Source organism: Diabrotica virgifera, chromosome 5 (assembly GCF_917563875.1).
Source record: "Diabrotica virgifera virgifera chromosome 5, PGI_DIABVI_V3a".
In the NCBI taxonomy this organism is placed as follows: domain Eukaryota; kingdom Metazoa; phylum Arthropoda; class Insecta; order Coleoptera; family Chrysomelidae; genus Diabrotica; species Diabrotica virgifera.
In genome coordinates this window covers 53990143-54011407 of record NC_065447.1, presented here as the reverse complement: position 1 = coordinate 54011407, position 21265 = coordinate 53990143, and the positions used below count along the sequence as shown (strand labels likewise).

At 33.8% G+C, this 21265-nt stretch overlaps 1 protein-coding gene across 1 annotated transcript in view; it reads right to left on the bottom strand.

The window, feature by feature from the left end:
• LOC126885032 (pyrethroid hydrolase Ces2e-like) overlaps positions 1-21265 on the bottom strand; it is a 93701-nt gene that overhangs the window by 9503 nt on the left and 62933 nt on the right. Inside the window, exon 7 of the mRNA XM_050651449.1 lies at positions 18022-18154. Within this exon, the coding sequence (XP_050507406.1) occupies positions 18022-18154 (133 nt within the window). The remainder of the gene's footprint in view (positions 1-18021; positions 18155-21265) is intronic.

The following is a 21265-nucleotide window of genomic DNA, read 5'->3' as shown; positions in this document are numbered from 1 at the left end:
CGTCAAAACATAAAAATGCAGTAGCTAAATATTTTGGCCTAAGGTAATGGGAAAACTATGACCGTTTAATTTTGAAATAAGTTTTTAAATAAAAAGTATTTTAAAAATTAAAATAGAATGATTAACTCATTAATCATAATCTTTGTTTTTGATTTCTTTATGAACAGCTTTGCTTCCATAATCGCTCATTCTATTCGTTCGAACAGCTCTGCTTCACGACTTCACCAGAAACTCGTACTCGAACAGAAGCTTCAACTAATCCAGGTTAGCGCAGTTGGCACAATTATCTCAATGTAGATTGAGATAACTGTAAATAATAAATTTAATACAATGTAAATATTCCCTATTAGCCCAATAAATGACCGTTTTGGAGTGTAATTTCCAGGGGCAACTCCGAATTGCATGAAAATTTGGATTTAGGTTCCACTTACTCTCCACTTCAAAGTTGAATTTGTGCCGTTGGTTGCTTTTACTTGGGGGGTGACATTTACCACTTCTCGGTGGGTGAAAAACGCGTGTTTAAAATAAGGCAGGAAATGGATAAATTGACTTATTTAAGCACCTTTTGTTCTATAAAGTTTTTTACGTAAGTCAATACTTTTCGAGCTATTCGCGATTTAAAATGTAGATTTTTCGACAAAAAAACTACGTTTTCAGACCGTTTTTCCCAAATAACACAAAAAGTAAATATTTTATCGAAAAAATAATTTTTAGCAAAAGTGTAGCCTATAAAAAACGAAAAGAATGATGTACCAGTAAGGTCTACAAATTGAGTAGAAGCAAAGTTGTAGCTCATGAAAAATACGTTCTTATTCGTCTAATTAAAATCGAATAATTCAACGCGGAATCACCGAAGAAAGAAGCGTTTTTCGGGAAAACCTTATTAACTTTTTTTAAAGTATCGAAAAAAATTTTAATATTTGTTTTTTACAAAAGTTTACAGCATCAAAAGTAAACGAGTTACACTGAAAAAAAGTTGGCCCCTTTTTTGGTAAAAAAAATCGTGAAAACCTCCCTCTATTTAGCACCCTAAATGAAATAATCGTTTGGCTTTACCATCTATTTTAACTGTATGTGTATTGTTTATATGATCTCTAAGTTTGATTGGTTTGAAGTGCTTATTTTTGAAAACATTTGATTTTATAGTAAAAAAAAAATTTCTAAAAATTTTTGAAAAATTTAATTTTTTCAAAATAACTTAAAAAGTATTAGTGATAAGAAAAATCTTAAAGAGTAAAAAAATGTAGGTTTTGCAATTATAAATATGCTAGTTTTATTTTGTTTCTCCGTAAGACAAAAATTGGTTAAGATATGGCTGTTCAAAATTTGCATACACTGGTAATTAGTGACCCATTCAAGCTTTCTCAATTATAACCCTTTCAAAAATAAGCACTTTAAACCGGTGAGACTGACAGATCATATAAAAAATAGATAGGTAAGTAAATTGTTTGTACAGCGGTAGCGATTAATTTCATTTGGGGAGCTAAACACGGCGAGATTTTCGTGATTTTTTACAAAAAAAAAAGAGGGCCAACTTTATTTTGAGCGTAACTCGCTTATTTTTAATGCTAAAACTTTTGTTAATAATTAAAACAAAGCTTTTTATAAACACTTTTAAAAAGTTTAAATGGGATTTTCCCGAAAAGTGCTTGATTTTTCGGTGATTTCACCTTGAAATATTCGATTTGGAATTAGACGAATAAGAACGTAATTTTCATGAGCTATAACTTTGTTTTTATTTGATTGATAGACTTTACTTATACACAATTTTTTTGAGTTTTTTATAAGCTACACTTTTGCTAAGGATATTTTGTTCGATAAAATATTTACTTTTTGAGTTATTTGCGAAGAACCGTCTGAAAACGTAGTTTTTTTGTCGAAAAATCAACATTTTCAATGGCAAATAACTCGAAAAGTATTGACTTACGTAAAAAACTCAATAAAACAAAAAATGCTTAAAATCAGTCAATTTATCCATTGCCGGTATTATCTTGAACGTATGTTTTTTCGCCCCCGAGGAGGGGTGAGTGTCATCCCCCAAGTAAAAGCAACCAAAGGTACAATTTCAACTTTGAAGTGGAGGGTAAGTAGAACCTAAATCCAAATTTTCATGCAATTCGGAGTTGCCTCTGAGAATTACACGGTATCGCCGAATTTCCCGTTCATTTACTGGGCTGAGCTGAGCGATTTACGTACTGTATAACCAATCACATCACGTTTTAATTTCTTAGTATGTGACCAAAGCAGCTCACTTTCTATCCTTCATAGTGTTGAGTATTTCTTTTGCCTTTTTCATCTTTCTTAATGTTTCCGTGTTTGTTACGTGTTGTGCCCATGATATTTTTTACATTCTTCGATAACACCACATCTCAAAAATGGCAAGTCTTTTTTCAAATGCGCCCGTGATTGTCCAGGCTTCGACTCCGTATACAAGGACAGAGAATACGTAGCAACTCAATTAATTAATTACTAATTAATTTTTGGTTATTTCTAAACACATATTACAACTATTTACTGATCATATATAAGAGGAATCTGAATATCGAGGGGAGTCTGGCGAAGAAAAAGAAAATTAATATGTTAGCTCAGATGAAGAGTTTTAAGAAGAAGTATAAGATTCGGACATAGAATTAATTTAGTTAATATTTTTATACTTTTCTACCTATATATTTATAATAATAATTTTTTCTTTTTCTATCATATTTGCAAAATCTTTTGTATAATACGTATTATTTTCGTTTAATTAATAAAAAATTACTTAAAATATAAAATATATAATAATCACTCCAACATTTTGAGGCACAACAACATGGGTATCGCCAGGTCACGTGATTTTGCTCGAGCGAACGGACTCGCTGCGATAGAGGACGCAAACAGCTATCGGTATACGGTCTTTCTCACACTGCTGCTTACTTATAGCGCTTTTCATTCACATGCAAGCGTAATTTGTTATGGCAGTTAGAAAATTTCACCAAGAAAACCTTTTTTAGAATATTTATTTTTAATATTAAAAAATACCAATTTTTTACCCTTTTTTAACTTTGGGGGGATTTTTGGGGAAAATATCCGCTACCCTCCAGCCAGACCGGTATTTTTGTATTAGGTTATCATGGAAAAGTCGCCTGAAAAATTTTCAGATCCCCAAGCGGGGATCTTTGCAGTTACTCGAGAGCGTCAGATTATTACATGGGGAGAAACCTTGTATATCCTATTCCACGAACATACGCCTGTTTTGGATTACTTCAACAACGAATATTTTACTGTGCAAAATAAGAAGAACGAAAGTAAATTGCTAATTACATTGTTGTTTATTGGAATAATTATTATAGCCCGGGAGGTAGTGTCAAATTTGACAGGAGCATTTTAGCATGGCTGGTTTCTTCTTATTTAGGTAGGTGTTCCAAAGCTTATTAACAAATGATGTGTCAGCTGGCCCAAAACCGGGGATTTTAGACAAGAAAAGGTAAAATATGAAAGTTGATGGACAAACGCTACAACTTAAATGTCAAATATTTATACACGTTATTCAGAACATTTGATAGCCTTGCTTACTTGGCTCCTACCTTTCACTCAGGAGATCCAGGTTCAAATCCTGGCGCGGAAAATTCTTTTTGTTTTTTAAATTGACATTTTATTTTGAAAAATAATTATTTTTATAATACCACGTTTTTATTATTTATACGAGACAATATAAAAAAATCTGTTTGTCTTTTATAGAATCGCAAACTATGCATTCTTGGTCATAATATTATGATTGATCTTAATAAGCAAATTTGTTGTACATGAACCTCTGAAGATTCCTGAGTTGGTAAGACCAACAATCTAAGTGGAAAGGGAGACATTATTTGTTATTTTTTTGGACAAACTGTTTTTTCTTAATTTTATATGTTGTAGAAATTTTCACTTTTCTCTCACCAACCCCCATTTTTTAATGTCCCTTATAGAATCGTAAACTACGCATTTGTTAGAAAAAAGTATAGGTACGCAATATTTTTTAGTATTTTTTGGCTTTCTGGTAATTTTTGGGTATTAAACTTTCAAACATTATTTAGTTTTAAGGCGGTACGAAGTTTGCCGGGTCAGCTAGTTAATAATAAAAAAATATTCTTGGACTAGTGTGGCGAAGTTTAAAAAGTATAAATCAATAATTTATGAATTTTAGATTGTAATAAAAAAGCGTCAGCTGCATCATGTACGTTGCAAAAAATGTTAGCTGGCCAAGTGGACATGCCGTGGTATTATAAAAATAAGTATTTTTCAAAATAAAATGTCAATTTAAAAAACAAAAAGAATTTTCCGCGCCAGGATTTGAACCCGGATCTCCTGAGTGAAAGGTAGGAGCTAAGTAAGCAAGTGTATCAAATGTTCTGAGTAACGTATATCAATATTTGACATTTAAGTTGTAGCGTTTGTTCATCAACTTTCATATTTTACCTTTTCTTGTCTAAAATCCCCGGTTTTGGGCCAGCTGACACATCATTTGTTAATAAGCTTTGGAACACCTACCTAAATAAAAAGAAAACAGCCATGCTAAAATGCTCCGGTCAAATTTGACACTACCTCCCTGGCTATTAGCGCCATTTACTTTCGTACTTCTTATGTTGCACAGTAAAATATTCGTTGTCGAAGTAATCCAAAACAGGCGTATGTTCGTGGAATGGCCCCTACCCTGAAAATGTACCTCTACCATGTATTGGCCCTTAATGCAGGGAAGTTTGTTAAGGGGGCCCGAAAAAAAATCTATCCTTAGAAAAACTCGAAATTGTCAGATTAAGATAAGGTAAGTTAAGGACATGCAAAACAGCGTATATTTAAAAAATCTGACGATTTGAGCGGGCCGTAAGGAAATGGGTGAGTAACAAAGATTCGCAAGAGAAAAGCGAATATTTCGCAAAATGAATGACAGATCGAAAAACTAAAAAATACGTACTCAATATTTTTCAAAAATCTAACGAACGATACCAAACATGACTGCCACGGAGAGGGGTGGGGGTAAATTTAATATTTTAAATACAAATCTCGCGATATTTCGCGAAATAAACATCAGATCGAAAAACTGAAAAACACACTTATTCAATATTTTTGAAAAATCTATCGAATGGCACCAAACAAGACCCCAAGGAGGTGGGGAGGGGGTTACTTTCAAATCTTAAATGGGAGCCCCCATTTTTTATTGCAGATTTGGATTCCTTACCTCAAAATAAGTAACTTTTATTCGAGACATTTTTTCTAATTATGGATAGATGGCGCTATACTCTAAAAAATTGATTGTTGAAAATGGAAAATTATATTAAAAATGGACGTCCCCACTAAAATGGAAAACTTTACTTAATTTTTTTTGGTTTTAGGACCTACTCTTCACAACTCAATAGGTTCCCAAAGCGCTCGAGTTACTGCACATTTAGCATACTTTGCTCCCCTACCCATTAGTTTAGTTATTTGAAAATGAATTACGAAACAGATCGAACCCTTTTAAAATTAGTAACTTCCCTGACCGTCAAACAAAACACGCAATTGAAAAGAGCTATTGCACCTCATGAGTGACTTTAAGATTTCCCGCTACCGGCAGACGTTACGAAGATTTAAAATTTTTCTATGACAGATCATCATAATACCACAGATTTGGTACATGTATACGCCCTCACTTCTAGCACCGCTAAGCTTTGATCTATTAATTTTTTTAATCCCTTCTGTATCCTGCTCTTAATAAATGAATATTTTTCTTTACTGCTTCTTCTGTTGCAACAACATCCACTTTTTTTAACTTTGCCAATATACTCTCATATGCTTTGTCGATCACTGTACTCGCACTGAACTCTGAACTCGAAAACGTCGATACAGTTCTATAAATTCTAATAAAAACTTTCTATTTATTTGGCGAAGATACGCCATATTGAAACAATTCGTTGTGTAAACATATATACTTTTACTCAATTCAAAATAAATATAAATGAAAGCGCCTTCTTCTTCTTCTTCTTCTTCTTCTTCTTCTTCTTCTTCAAGTGCCGTCTCCTAATCGGAGGTTGGATCTCATCATCACTATCTTTACTCTATCTACCGCTGCTCTAAAGAGTTCTATAGAACTGCATTTAAACCAGTCCCTTAAATTCTTCAACCATGACACTTTCCTTCTTCCTATACTCCTTCCTCCTCTTATCTTTCCCTCTATTATCAGACTTAGCATTTCATATCGCGGTCCCCTCATTACGTGTCCCAGATATTGTAACTTTCTTTTTATTTTTATTGTGTTTATTATTTCGTATAGTTGAGGAAATGAAGCATTTTGGCTCGCAATTTTTTCGTCCAGCATGGATTTACTTAAAATTTTGACAGAAGGTGGGGAATAGTCCAAGGATAATTTTCTATATTCTATATCATGCCGCTGTACGCTAAAACCTTGGGGGTGGTTGCCACCTCATCTCGGGGGCGGGAATTTTTTATTACATTTTAACTATGTAAATCGATGTAAAAAGTGATTATAAGAAAAAAAAGTTTTTTACATTTTCTTCGTAAAACTAATATTTTTTGAGTTATTCGCGCTTGAAAGTAACAGTTTTTCGATGAAGAAGTCGACTTTCTTAGAGGGTTTTTTGAGAATACCTCGAAAAATATGCGTTTAATCAAAATAACTGTAGGTATCAAAATTGTATCTTTTAGTAACACAAACCAAATTATTTTTCTGTAATATCGCTAAGACCAACACAAACCGAGATACGGCATGTTAAAAGTTATCTTTTTTCGTCAAATGCATAATTTGAAATATTCAAAGTAAAATAAAGGAAAAACTTTGCACTTTTCAAAGAAAAATTAAATAGACTAATAGATGAAAATGGTTATTCATTTTTGAAAAATTAAATAATCTTTTTCCAAGTATACAGTTAGGCCTTTAAAAAAAATATATTAAAAAGTTTCTAGTCTGAAAAGTAAGCGACTTAAGATCAAAAAAAGTCAGTACAGTGGAACCTCGTTAACTCGGATTAATAGGGACCGCGGCTGATCCGGGTTATCGAAAATCCGGGTTAGCCGGAGAAAATGGTAAAAATTAATAAAATACGGTATACTTACAGATAAACTCCGTTATAATTGAAATAACATGAAATATATATGCACAGTACACATCTAAATTACGTATCAATTCTAAGTAATGCTTCTAGTTTCTTTTCCATTGTCACTACAACATTTTTACGTTTTGTTGCCATTACGTAGACAAAAAAACACGCAAACAAAATCTGAATAGATTTACGAACGATTACAGAACGGAAGCGAACAATAGGGCTTTTCATTCCGAGTCATTTGTTTCGAGCTTCTGTCATATGTCGTATAATCCGTGTATAGTATTACACACAGATTATACAACATCTGACAGAAGCTCGAAACAAATGACCATCGATGAAAAGCCCTATACGACTGTACTACACACAATATGGTCTCAATCGCAACGATGTTATTTAATAACAGTCAAGACTAAGACCATTTATATACAGGGTGTCCAGAAACTCTACCGACAAACGAAGACAGAAGATTCTTCAGATAATTTTAAGACAATTTAACCTAATTCACTTAGTCCGAAAGTGCTTCCTAAGGGAGCTAGAGCTGTTTGAAGATGGCGCCTTGTAATGAGTTTTTCTTAAATACCTCCAGAAGGCTTCTGTTTAGAAAAACAAAAATTGGTACGCGTATTTATATTCCAGAGATAAATCTACTTCATCCATTGCGAATTTTTAGTACCCATCATAGGCGTCCGTTTTGGGTAGGGTAACGGTTATTTTATCGCATAACTTTTTTGTCTTTAATTTTTTAACATTTTTGACTCTGAATTATTAAATTGTGAGGTATTCTAGTACTAAAAGGTACTCTTGCTTTAAGTCGATAGGATACACCGTTTTCTAGAAAAATCGATTTGAAAATTCTTCGTTCTTTGAATTTCAAAAAAAAATTTCTAAAAAAAACAATTTAGAAAGACGAAAACTGGTACATATATTTATATTCCAGAGATGAATCGATTTCATTAATTGCGAATTTCTAGTACCGGTCATAGGCGTTCGTTTTGGATAGGTCGACAGTTTTTTTATAGCATAACTTTCTTGTCTTTAATTTTTAAGCATTCTTGACACTAAATTATTAAATTATAAGGTATTCGAGTACTAAAAGTTACTCTTGCTTTAAGTTAGTAAAATACGTAGCTTTTTCTTGAAAAAATTTTTCAATTCTTTTTCAAATTTCAAGAACGAAAAACTTTCAAATCGATTTTTCTAGAAAACGGTGTATCCTACCAAATTAAAGCTAGAGTACTTTTTAGTTCTAGAATACCTCACAATTTAATAATCCAGTGTCAAAAATACTTAAAAGTTAAAGACAAAAAAGTTATGCAATAAAATAACCTTGCCCTACCCAAAACGGACGCCTATGACCGATACTACAAATTCACAATTGATGGAATCGATTCATTTCTGGAAAGTAAATATGCATACCAATTTTCGTTTTTCTAAATCGAAGCGTTCTGGAGGTATTTAAGAAAAACTAATTACAGTACGCCATCTTCAAAGAGCTCTAGCTTCCTTGGGAAGCATTTTCGGACTAGGTGAATTGGCTTAAAATTATCTGAGAAATCTCCTGTCTTCGTTTGTCGGTAGAGTTTCTGGAGTATATAAAAAAAAGAATTTTTTAAGTCTTTTAGTCTTTTTAAAACAATGCTAAGACAGTTTGAAATAAATACGATACTACAGGTGCCTGTTGTTGATAACACGACATTGAACGTCGTGTGCCATGAGTCATTTTTACTATCGTATATGTAGTTCAAATTACACAAATACCCATTATCTCTTAAATATTATATTTGTTGGGGACTTGGTCCCGCTATTGATTGCACAATGAATGTAATTAAAGCCAATATACTTTTCAATTTTTATTGTTGTAATAAAACTAACAATTACAACATAAACCAACAGAAAAGTCCCAGCGACCTGTTTTATAATTGACTGTTCTTCGCGACGTTCTAAAACAGAATGAATACAATAACTATGATCTTGACGTTCTACGCAGTTTAATAATTACGCACTATTTTCTCTGTTAGTAAAGTCAACATTTTTTAGGAACGATTCTTAACATATTCCCCCACCTTGAAATATTATTTCAATAAACATAAAGTTAAACAATTTATAAGACAAGTAAATCCCCAATTGGACAAACAAAAATGAATACATAACAATGATTACATATAAATGAGTACATAAAAATGAATACATAAAAATTAATACATAAAAAAGAATACATAAAAAAAAGAGTATATTTTTTTAAACATTGTCAATTGGTAAGGGACATAACTTTGAAATTGATCGCTTATATTCGCCATTTACAGTTTGAATACGCGCAACCCGCACTTTGTTATCAGGGCCGACATACACTTCCTTTACACGTCCCATCTTCCATTGACAAGGAGGAAGATTGTCTTCCTTCAGCACCACCAATTGTCCAACTTCTAAATTTGGTTTTTCAGTAAACCACTTAACCTTCTGCTGCATTTCGGTAATATAGTCCAAAGACCACCTCGTCCAGAAGTGCTGTTGAAGCATTTGCATATGTTGATACCTAGATAATCGATTTATAGGTATTTCTCGTACATCAGGATCCGGTAATGAGGTGAGTCGTCGTCCAATAAGGAAATGAGAGGGGGTAAGGGACTCAAAATCATCAGGACTTGAGGACAAAGGACATAAAGGTCTTGAGTTTAGGACAGCTTCTATTTGAACTAGAATGGTATAAAACTCCTCAAATGTAAGATTACCATTGCCCAAAATTCTTTTTAAGTGTTTTTTACAGGACTTTACCCCCGCCTCCCATAGACCACCAAAGTTTGGAGACTTGGCTGGAATGAAGTTCCAGTTAATACCTTCACTACTGACTGAATTTGTTAAAGACTGTGAATAAGACAATAAAAAATCTCCCAATAGTTTTAATTCGTTATTTGCCCCAACGAACTGGGTACTATTGTCGGACAAGACCTTTAATGGTTTACCCCTACGTGCAACAAATCTACGAAAGCACGCGATAAACGCCTCTTTTGTCAAGTCCGACACCAACTCAATATGAACTGCTTTAGTAGAGCAGCATACAAACAGACATACATAACATTTTGAAAGTATAGACTTTCTCCCATACTTATTTTTAATTTGGAATGGACCAGCATAGTCCATCCCCGTTACATAAAATGGAGGTGATGGCGTTACCCGATCTTTAGGTAAAGGAGCCATTATCTGAGACAGTGGAACTGGCCGGGCCTTGAAGCACTGCACACACCTATGAATGGCATATCGTACCAGATTCCTACCACCAATTATCCAGAACTGTTCACGGATTGAACTCAAAACCGCCTGAGGACCAGCATGTAACAGACGTTCATGTTCCCATTCAACCAACAACTTTGTTAATGTATGCTTAGAGCTTAATAGAGCTGGATGCTTCTTCGCATACTCCAAACTCGACAACTGTAGTCGACCCCCCACCCTGAGGATACCATTCGCATCAAGAAATGGACTTAACTTGTGTAGGGTATTATTAGACAACAATTGCCCTTTACTAGACAATTCTTTAATCTCTTGCGAAAATGATTCCTTTTGCGCCAACTTAACCAAAATATTCATAGCATGTGTTAACTCTGCAGGGGTTAAAACACCCAATACTGTCTCTTTATGTGAAAGTTTTGTAAAATATCTTAAACAATAAGCCAAAGACCTTTTTAATCTAATTATGTGACCGAATATATGAAATGGAAACTTATATATGTCCTTAGCATCTTGACAGGTTCCAACATGCACTCTAGTCTCGGGCATATCACTAATTGGTTCAGGAACGGACATAGGCCATTTTTGCTCATCCAACATTAACCAATCTGGGCCATACCACCATCTTTGACACTCCATCAGTTTTGATGGAAAAATACCTCGAGATATGATATCTGCAGGGTTTTGATCCGTCCTAACATGTCTCCACTCTTTTGGGTCCGTTAATTCCTGAATTTGGCTTACACGATTTCCCACAAATACCTGAACATCACTAGGTGACATTTTCAACCAACTCAACACCACAGTAGAATCACACCAAAAGACTGTTTTTCTAAAGTTTATAGTCATTGCTTGTTTTGCCTTAGCTACCAGCTTACCTAATAACAGGGCTCCACATAGTTCCAGTCTAGGAATAGTTAATCTTTTTAATGGTGCCACCCTTACCTTTGCACACAACAAATGTACTGAAGTATCTCCACATTTAATTACACTTCTCAAATAAACACAACAACCATAAGCATTTATAGAAGCGTCACAAAAGCCATGAATATCAACAACCACTGATACACCAGAACATACTACTTGCCTAGGAATTGCTAACTTATTTAATACAATGAAATTCGATTTTAATCTAGACCATTCACCATCCAACTCACAAGGTAATGACTCATCCCACTTCAAATCCAACTTCCACAGTTTTTGCAAAATAATTTTGGCTAGAACCACACTAGGTGCGACCAGCCCCAACGGGTCAAATATTTTCGATACATCCGACAGAATATTTCTTTTTGTGTGCCTTCCATCTTCAACTGAAAACTTAATTTCAAACAACAATTCATCTTGCTTAAATTTCCAATAGAGTCCCAACGTTTTGTTTTGTTCTTTCTCTCCAAAATGTACCTGATCAACCAAGACTGAACTGTCTAACTTCCGTTGCACTTCTTCATCATTTGATACCCACTTCCGTAATTCCACACCTCCAGCTTTTAGTATTGACACCATCTGGGTACATAATTCCAATAATTCCTCTGTTGTCTCTGCTCCTGTTAACACGTCATCAACATAAAAGTCTCTTAAAATTACTTCCGCTGCCTTAGGATACTCCCTTTGACCATCCATACCTAACTGTCGCAAACACCTGATTGCAAGATATGGAGCTGACCTCGTTCCATACGTTACCGTGTTCAAGGTATATTCTTCCAGCTGTTGACTAGGTGAAGTTCTCCAAAATATCTTCTGCAAACACCGTTGATTATGTGATACCCAAATCATTCGGTACATTTTTGCTACGTCTGCACACACCACCTTAGGATGTTGCCTAAATCTCAACAAAATCAACAAAAGATCTTCCTGAAGCTTTGGTCCAACATGCTGAATATCATTAAGAGACACGCCCGTATTTGTTTTCATTGAACCATTGAAGACAACTCGCAACTTAGTAGTGCTTGAATTTTCATTCAACACTCCATGATGAGGAAGGTAATAAGCTATTTCACTTTCTGAAGGTTCTGACACTGACATGTGACCCAGTGCTATATATTCATTCATAAAGGAGCCATACATATCCTTCAGAACGACATTTTTCTCTAACCTTCTTTCCAACGCTAAAAATCTGTTCTTAGCTTCAAGTTTAGAATCCCCCAAATGCTCCAACTCTCCTTTAAATGGAATTCTAACGATAAATTTACCATCTTTTTCTCTCTTGGTATTTTCCACAAATATACTCTCACACTCTAATTCACCAACAGACAATGACTGCCTCTCTTGAGGAATTTCTTCCACGGCCCAAAATTTCTCCAACTGATTTTGAATGTCAACTACATTTAAATTACACATAGTTGAGTTATACGTCTGTGGATTCTGCATCGGTCCAGCCAGTATCCACCCCAGCAATGTCTTCTGCAACACGGGTTGAAACTCAGATAATTTAATCTGTCCCACACAAAGAAGACTATAAAACATCTCGGCACCTAGTAACATGTCCACTTTACCAGAAAATCCAAATCCAGCATCAGCTAGCGGTAAATGAGGGGGTATATCTAATTGAGATATATTTAGATTTTGACTAGGTATCAAACCACAGATCTTTGCCACAACCAAACATGAAATTGTTTTCTGAAAATTATTATGCAATGACTTAAATGAAACCATACATCTGCCACTAACACCAGAAGACTTTTGATTGATACCAAAAATTCTGATTGTGACTGTATCTTGTTGAAGTTCCAACTTACCAGCTAACTCAGAAGTAATCAGGTTTGGCTGACTCCCAGAATCCAATAAAACACGACATGTTTGCCATGAGCCATCCTTTGCCATCACCTGTACTAATGCGGTTGCTAATAGTATTTCTCCTGGTACCTCTATCCCATTATCCAAAACAACCGACCCAACATGCTGTGTAACCTCTAACGCCTGTGAAGAAGACGTTCCAACTTGCAAACCAGCTTCTCCAGCTTTCGCTCCATCATATTCTTTGTTACCACCAGGTCGACCAACTTCCGTAGCTGTATTTGGTCTTACATCATAATGTAACATCGTGTTGTGTTTTTGTCCACATTTCCTACAGTTACCTGCTTTACAGTATTTACTTGTATGATTTGCCTTTTTTAAACAATTTAGACAAAGGCCCAACTTTTTTGCTTGTTCGTACCTCACAAAAGTTCTTAATTTCCCAAATTCCACGCAGTTATTAATGTAATGTTTATTTTTGCAATAATGACAAAACGGATCTTGACTTGTTACACTGAATGTATTAGTCTCTGTTAAGTTTGACTCTGTGTTCACAAATGATTTATGTCGTTGCCATTTATTATGTCCTCTGTTATTGTGGCTACCAGCGCTATGTTCCTTATTTTCCTTAACCTTTTTTGAATTCCTCTCAATATTCTTTAAAGTATCTACCCTTTCATTTAAAAACGTTTTGAATTCATCCAAAGTAGCCACTTTTCCCTTTTTGGTACTTTTCCTCCCAACATCTAAATGTAATGTCGTCAAATTTTTTTGTTAGGCAGTGTATAACTATTGGATCCCAATTTTCCACTGAAATGTCAAGCTTTTCCAACGTTAACAGGGTTTCTGTCATAGTATCCAACATATTTCTCAAATGATCAGCTGACTCCTTTACCATATTTGGAAACAACAACAACGCATCTAAATGATAATCGACCAACATGGGAGTATCGTCATACCTGTCACACAAAAGTTTCCAGACAATATTATAACTAACTGCTGACGTTTGGCGCTTCTGCAGAACTTTAGCGGCATCACCCTGTAACGCTCGCTTTAAAAAATGAAATTTTTGAATATCAGGAATACTTTTATCATTGTGGATAAGACTTTCAAAGCAATCTTTGAACTCTAACCAATTTTCTACAGAACCGTCAAAATTTGCTATCGGAATTGGAGGTAACTTAATCTTAGCCCCCCCACCATATACGTCACTGACCAAACTTTGATTATCATTAGCATTACCAGGATATCTACTGTCATTCACAATCTTTCTAGCTTTCGAAATAATTTTATAAAATAAGTTTTCAAAATTTATTAATTCAGACTCTCCATTATATTTGTCATCTAAAACCAACATTTCTTGTTCAATTTCTTCAAATTCATCCAACAGTCTCTCCGCTCTAGATAATCTACTTTCAAATTCAATAAGAAATTGTTCGTCATTAATTTTCCCTTCAACAATATTACTACTATCAACAAATTTTGTAAAAATAGTTAATTTTCCCTTAATAGTCCCTCTCTTTCTTACTAAACCTTCCGTCATCTTATTAATAATAGAATTATAGTTTAAACTTTAAAAAGAGTAGACCCTGTACTATTATAATTATTAAAATTTAAAAAGAGTAAACCCTGTAGTATTATAATTATTAAACCAAAACCAACTAGTTCAAATATATTGGGAATATGTTTATGTAACAGGAAATAATAAAAATATAAGGAAATGTTAACGACTCACCAATCTCCAATTTTAACCAGCTTTGCACAAAACAGTTGTAAAAAATCGATAACTTCATCAGCATTTGAAATCCATAAAACCATAAACCATTAAAATTTTATTACCATCCGACTTCGTTTGGACCACTTATTACCATTCGGCTTCGAAGAACCACTTATGTTGGGGACTTGGTCCCGCTATTGATTGCACAATGAATGTAATTAAAGCCAATATACTTTTCAATTTTTATTGTTGTAATAAAACTAACAATTACAACATAAACCAACAGAAAAGTCCCAGCGACCTGTTTTATAATTGACTGTTCTTCGCGACGTTCTAAAACAGAATGAATACAATAACTATGATCTTGACGTTCTACGCAGTTTAATAATTACGCACTATTTTCTCTGTTAGTAAAGTCAACATTTTTTAGGAACGATTCTTAACAATATTACATACATTTTTATTGTTGAAGTGTTTGATAAAAATCGGTCCGGGTTAGCCGGACTTCCGGGTTATCGGGGGCCGACTTATCGGGGTTCCTCTGTACCTGGTTTTCTCTATGATAAAATCAGTGAAAACAACTCCCTAACTACCCTCCTGATTGAAAATTGGTCTTCACCTTTCTATAATTCCTTTTATATTTGTATTATCAATACAACCAAGAAGCTTGATCTATCTAAAAGGCCTAATTTTAGAAAAATTGGAGTTTAAAGAAAAATTAATTTTTTGGAATTTCTCATTTTTCACCTGTTCAAAATATCTCCGAAAATACTGGAGATATGAAAAAAATGATAGATTACCAAATTGTAGCTTCTTTAATAACTAAAATTCCCTTGTACATAGATTTTCATTACAGTGAACAGTTAGCGAGATATAGCTGTTTAAAACCTCTATTTACGAGCAAACACCCTTTTATTCGAGTCCTTTAAACCCACCCTAATTAAAAACTGAGGGATCTTATGGCACTTAGTTTTCACAGTCTTATAACTCTTCAAAAACCCTACAAAGTCATTTTTGAAAAATCTTCACCGCCAAAAATGAAGGAGCTATGTTTATAAAACAATTTTTTTTTCGAAAAATTCGGATAGTCCGCTTATGGATAATTTTCAATGTATGTATAATACTACAGAACCGGTTCGTATACTGGAAGATGACTAAAAAACTATTTGTATTTGTATTTGAACATATTTGTAAATTCGTATTTTTGTGTAAATAAATGTTTTTGTAATTCTTTAATTCTACTTTTTTTTCTGTATAGACCTATTAAAATATCTACTTATAAAAACTGTAATGTTATTAAGGGTGGTTTTTAAGGGTTGAAATATTATGATATTATATCCTAAAGTATAAAACAATCATTATTTAACCAATCAAAACCAAATTTTACCCATATTAAAGTATACAATATTTTTATATAATTTTTGAAAATAAGGGGTTGTTTACACCCCTAAAAATAATCAACTCCCTTAATAATGATATAGAATATGAAGTACAGGGTGAGATGATCCTAATCCCAAATTTTTATGTAAATCGATGCAAGCCGAAATTATTCGTTTAGGATAAGTAATTTTTTTATATATAGCTCCAGCAAGGGTGGTTTTAAGGGTTGAAATATTATGATAGTATATCTTAAAGCATAAAACATTCATTATGTAACTAATAAGAACCAAATGTTGACAATATTAAAGTTTAAAATGTTATTTTATAATTTTTTACAACTAGGGGTAATTTTTACCCTTACAAAACCAATAGCGTACAACGGCTCAATATAGAAAATGAACTAGAGGGTGTAATGAGCCTAATCCCAATTTTTTGTACAAATCGATGCTGGACGAAAAAATTGCGAGGTTTTGCCATTTTTTCAGCTTCACTTCCTCGACTAGTATTCTTTACCCATTTCTCTCAATACTTCCGTGTTCGTTTTCTACTATGTCCATGCTATTCTAAGCATCCTTCTGTGTAACACCACATTTCAAATAACTGTAGCTTATTTATGTGTTCTTGCTTTAATATCCAGCTTTCAAGTTCATATTGTAGTATCGAGAACACGTAGCATCTCAAAGCTGTTACTCTCAGTTCTAAGCTAAGGTCTTTGTTGCAGAGAACTGTTTTTATTTCTACACCCGCATTTCTTGCTATTTCTATCCTGGTCCTTATTTCTGTTGTTTGATCATTTTTCTCTGAAATCCAGTTTCCTAGGTATTTGTATTTATCAACCCTTTCTATCGGTACATTTCCCAAATGTATGCTTGTTTGTATGTTTGTTTTCTTAGTTATTATCATGTATGTACTTGGTCTTTTTTATATTCATTTTTAGTCCATATTCTTCACAGAAATTGTATGTTTTGTTTAGTAGTAGTTGGAGTTGTTTAGCAGAGCTTGCCATAATCACGGTGTCATCTGCATGTCTTATGTTGTTAACAGATCTTCCGTTAATTATTATTCCTTCACTTTAAGATAGCAATGCTTCTTCAAAAATGGCTTCACTATATGCATTAAAGAGTAATGGAGACATAATACATCCCTGCCTAACTCCTCTCCTGATTTCAATTTCTGGACTGGGTTCGTTATCTATTACAATTTGTGCACTTTGATACCAGTAAAGGTTTGTTATTATTCGTAAGTCCCTTTTGTCTATGTGTTTTGTCTTTAAAATTTGGACTAATTTTTCATGTCTTACTTTGTCAAAAGCTTTCTTAAAATCAACGTAGCAAACATGCACATCCACATTCATGTCCATGCATCTTTGAACACATTAAAAACAAATAACGCCTCTCTGGTTCCTAGTCCGTTTCTGAACCCAAACTGACTATCATCTATTCCTTCTTCTAGTTTTTTATTTATACGACCATGTATTATTTTCAAGAATAATTTGAGAACCTGACTTATTAATGATATTGTTCTGTATTCACTGCAATCTTTAGCGTTTGTAGTTTTAGGGATAGCACAAAAGGTTGAGAGTAAGCTCTGTTTTGGTATGTTTCCTGTTTTGTACACTGAAAGCGCCACTTATTGATAAACAGTCGGTTTTTAAATTTTGTACCCGCACACTCGCTTCAGATTTTCTCGAATTGAGGTGCTTATCGAACAAGTTTGACAAACATAATCAAGCTGATCCTGATTATTCCATTATTTTTGCACGCGACAGTTTTCAACCCACACACTTCCGTTTTACGTTATTTTTGTTCGAACAGATTTGCTCGTCGAACAAAACTGTCGAGCAATAACGCAATTTGTGGGCCCCTTAACACGCAGTTTGATTAGTTTAAATAATTATTATTACACACTTACCGTGAAATTCGCGATCTGTGCGACCCCATAGTGGTCCTTCATAGGCAAAATGATAAGCATACACTTTTGTGTAAGCGGAATAAAGTCTAAGAGCTTCATGAATTGGTTTGTCAAATTGGGTGTCTGAGATATACTAAAAAACACAAATCAATTATGTTATGTTATAATAACTTTGAAGAACAAAAGTGCAGTAAACAGAGGTGTAACCAGGATGATCCTAAGGGGGGTTACGTCTACTTGAAGGTCTCTGGGGGGTATAGAATAATAATGGTGTTAAGCGTATAGAGCTCAAAGTAAGGTTACGCCTATGGCAGTAAGCATAATATAGTTTACATCTACTATGAAAGAAGTATATTTTCTAAAGAAGGCTAATGGAAATTTTATAGATACCAAAGAGGAAAGTCTTAGAGAACTCATAAACACGCACTTTCCGGCCTCAACGATTCTGAATGATGCAGATAGGCGAACCAACATAGACCAAAGGGTGACTCGGCCAAGTTCTATTGATTGGTTTGGCCAAGTTCATAAGACCCAGCAGAATTAGATGGGCTATAAATACATTTCAGCCATATAAGTCTCCAGTGACAAATGACATACTGATACCACACATGTGCATTGAGAAAGCTCCTCAAAGCCAGTTTAGCATGGAAGTTCTTATCGGAAATATGGCAAAAGGTTAAAGTCATATAGACCAATTAGCATATCGTCTTTTCTATTAAAAATGCTGGAAAGGCTTTTGGATAGGTACATAAGAGACGAAGTGCTAAAAGGTAATACGTTATAAGATAATAGTAATCGTCAACATGCTTACCAATCGGGTAAATCGACGGACTCGGCATTGAATGATCTAAATAGGTTTATCTCAATGTCAACGAAGAACAAAGAGTCAGAAGTGGAAGCTTTTTAGATATCGAAGGGACCTTTATTATTGTAACTACCAACTCTTTGATTGAGGCAATGACTAAACGAGACTCACTTGCGGTAATATGCAGATGGATAACGGCATTCCTGGGGAATAGGATAGTAATATCCACTCTGGGTAAACCAACCATCAAATCATGAGCAAGTGGAGGCTGGTTATAAAAAAAGTTATGTCACCTCTACTTTAAGTAATCTTGGTAGATGATCTTCTCAAAGATCTGTCCACAAGACTTTCACTACCTAGGATACGCTTATGATATTGCAATTGGCGTCCTATTGCAACTAGTAGCCCTAAATATAGTTGATAACTGGTGTAATCAAGAGAGACTAATAATCAATGTTCAAAAAACACAAATCGTAAACTTCGCAAAAAAGACATAATTGCAAGACATAAAACTATCGATACTGTGGCTCAGGAACAGAGATTTCATTTGTTATAGAAACAAAATAGCTAGCGCTATATTTTGATCATCAGCTTACATGGAATACGGACACACTGAAAACCATATAGAAAGCTACTTTGTCCTTGGACAGAAGAATGTGCGATAAAAATTGAGGCCTCAGCCCCAAAATGACTCTATGGTTATAGATAAGAGTTGTTAGACCAATGATAACCCATGGGTTTGTGACGTGGTGAACAAAGTCGCAGAAAGTGGGAGCAATAAGGCTGCCAAGTCCTGCTGAATGTACCACCACTTTATATCTTTATACAATAGTGTGAAGCCAGATTCACAGAATTAAATACAGTGTGTCAGCGTAACTTGGAACCATATGAGAAACTTTTTTATTATCAACTTTACGAGAAAAAAAATATTCTTCATAAAGTGGTCTGCATGATCTAAAACCTAAGATTCAATCATGAGGTATCAAGTTTTATCAACAGTATACGAGATATATAAAAAAATATGAATTTTGCCCAAGAGGAAATTACCTTTATATTTCACAATATCGAAAATTGTTATTAAGAAAAGTTATTTGGAATTAAAAAGTATGTTATAATATTAAATTACATTCTTCTAATTAAAAAAAAAATATTTCTGAATTTTTTTTTTCAAATTACGGATACCCAACATTACTTTTATTACAATAACTCAGGTATTATTAATTTTACGAAAAAGAGTTATTCTGGATAAAAAGGTCTACATAGCCTAACAACTAAGATGCAGTTATAAGATATAAAATTTTATTAATGATATACGAGGTATGTCAAAAAATATGAATTTTGTTCAAGAGTAAAATACCTTTATTTGTCACAATACTTAAAATTTTTATTATAAAAAGTTGTTTTGAATTTAAAACTGTGTTTCAGTATGCAATTACATCCTTATAATTGAAAAATAAAGATTCTTTACTCTTGAGCGAAAATCATATTTTTTTATACGAGGTATGGATTGGCAACACTGTAGTCAAAACGTAAACACATATTTTATTTGTCGTCTGCAATAAACTCAATTTCTGAGAGTTGTAACGGGAAATAAATTATTGGAAGTATCTAGTGAATAATATAAGACATTAAGTTAAGGACAGTGATAAGAAAAAACTTTAAAATCGGTGAAATAGCATCGGAATAATACCAAGGACCTATAAAAAGTAAGATCGCTACAATTGATAAGCTTGTCTAACATCAAAGCGTAGAAACGAAACCTTGACCGTTGAAATTGCGACGTTGCCGTTGTGAGTAGACTTTCAGGATAACCACAGAAAATAACAACGGATAATAAACAAACAAAATAAATACGGTAGACGCTGTCTTCTCTGCACTGTTGAGGTGGAAGACAGTGTTTGGCGCCGGAAAATGGAAAAATTAGAGAGTGATGACACACATCCAGAAGGAGGGTCAAAAATTGATCAATTAATAATAATGATGAGCCTCCTCACCGATGACATTAAGGAAATAAAAAGAAATCAAAAAGAAAGTAAGGAAACAATAGAAAAGCTCATTATGGAAAACAGAGAGCTGAGAAAAGAAAATGCAGAACTGAAAGAAGAAAATAAAGAGATCAAGGAGGGACTCAGAGAAATAACAAAAAACATGGAAGTTATGGAAAAACACCGACGAATAAACAACGTAGTTATAAGCGGCCTAACAATAGACACATATGAACAAGCACGGTTAAAAGGAAAAATCAACAATTTCATCAAACACCACTTAGGAATAGAGGTGAAAATAAGAAATGCTCACAAGCTAGGCGAAAAAACATGTCTAATTGAATTAGAAAACCAAGAGGAAAAAAGAAAAATAATGGAAAAAAAGTACAAGCTAAAAGAAATTAAAGAGCACAAGGTATATATCAACGAAGATACAACCATAAAAGAACGAGAT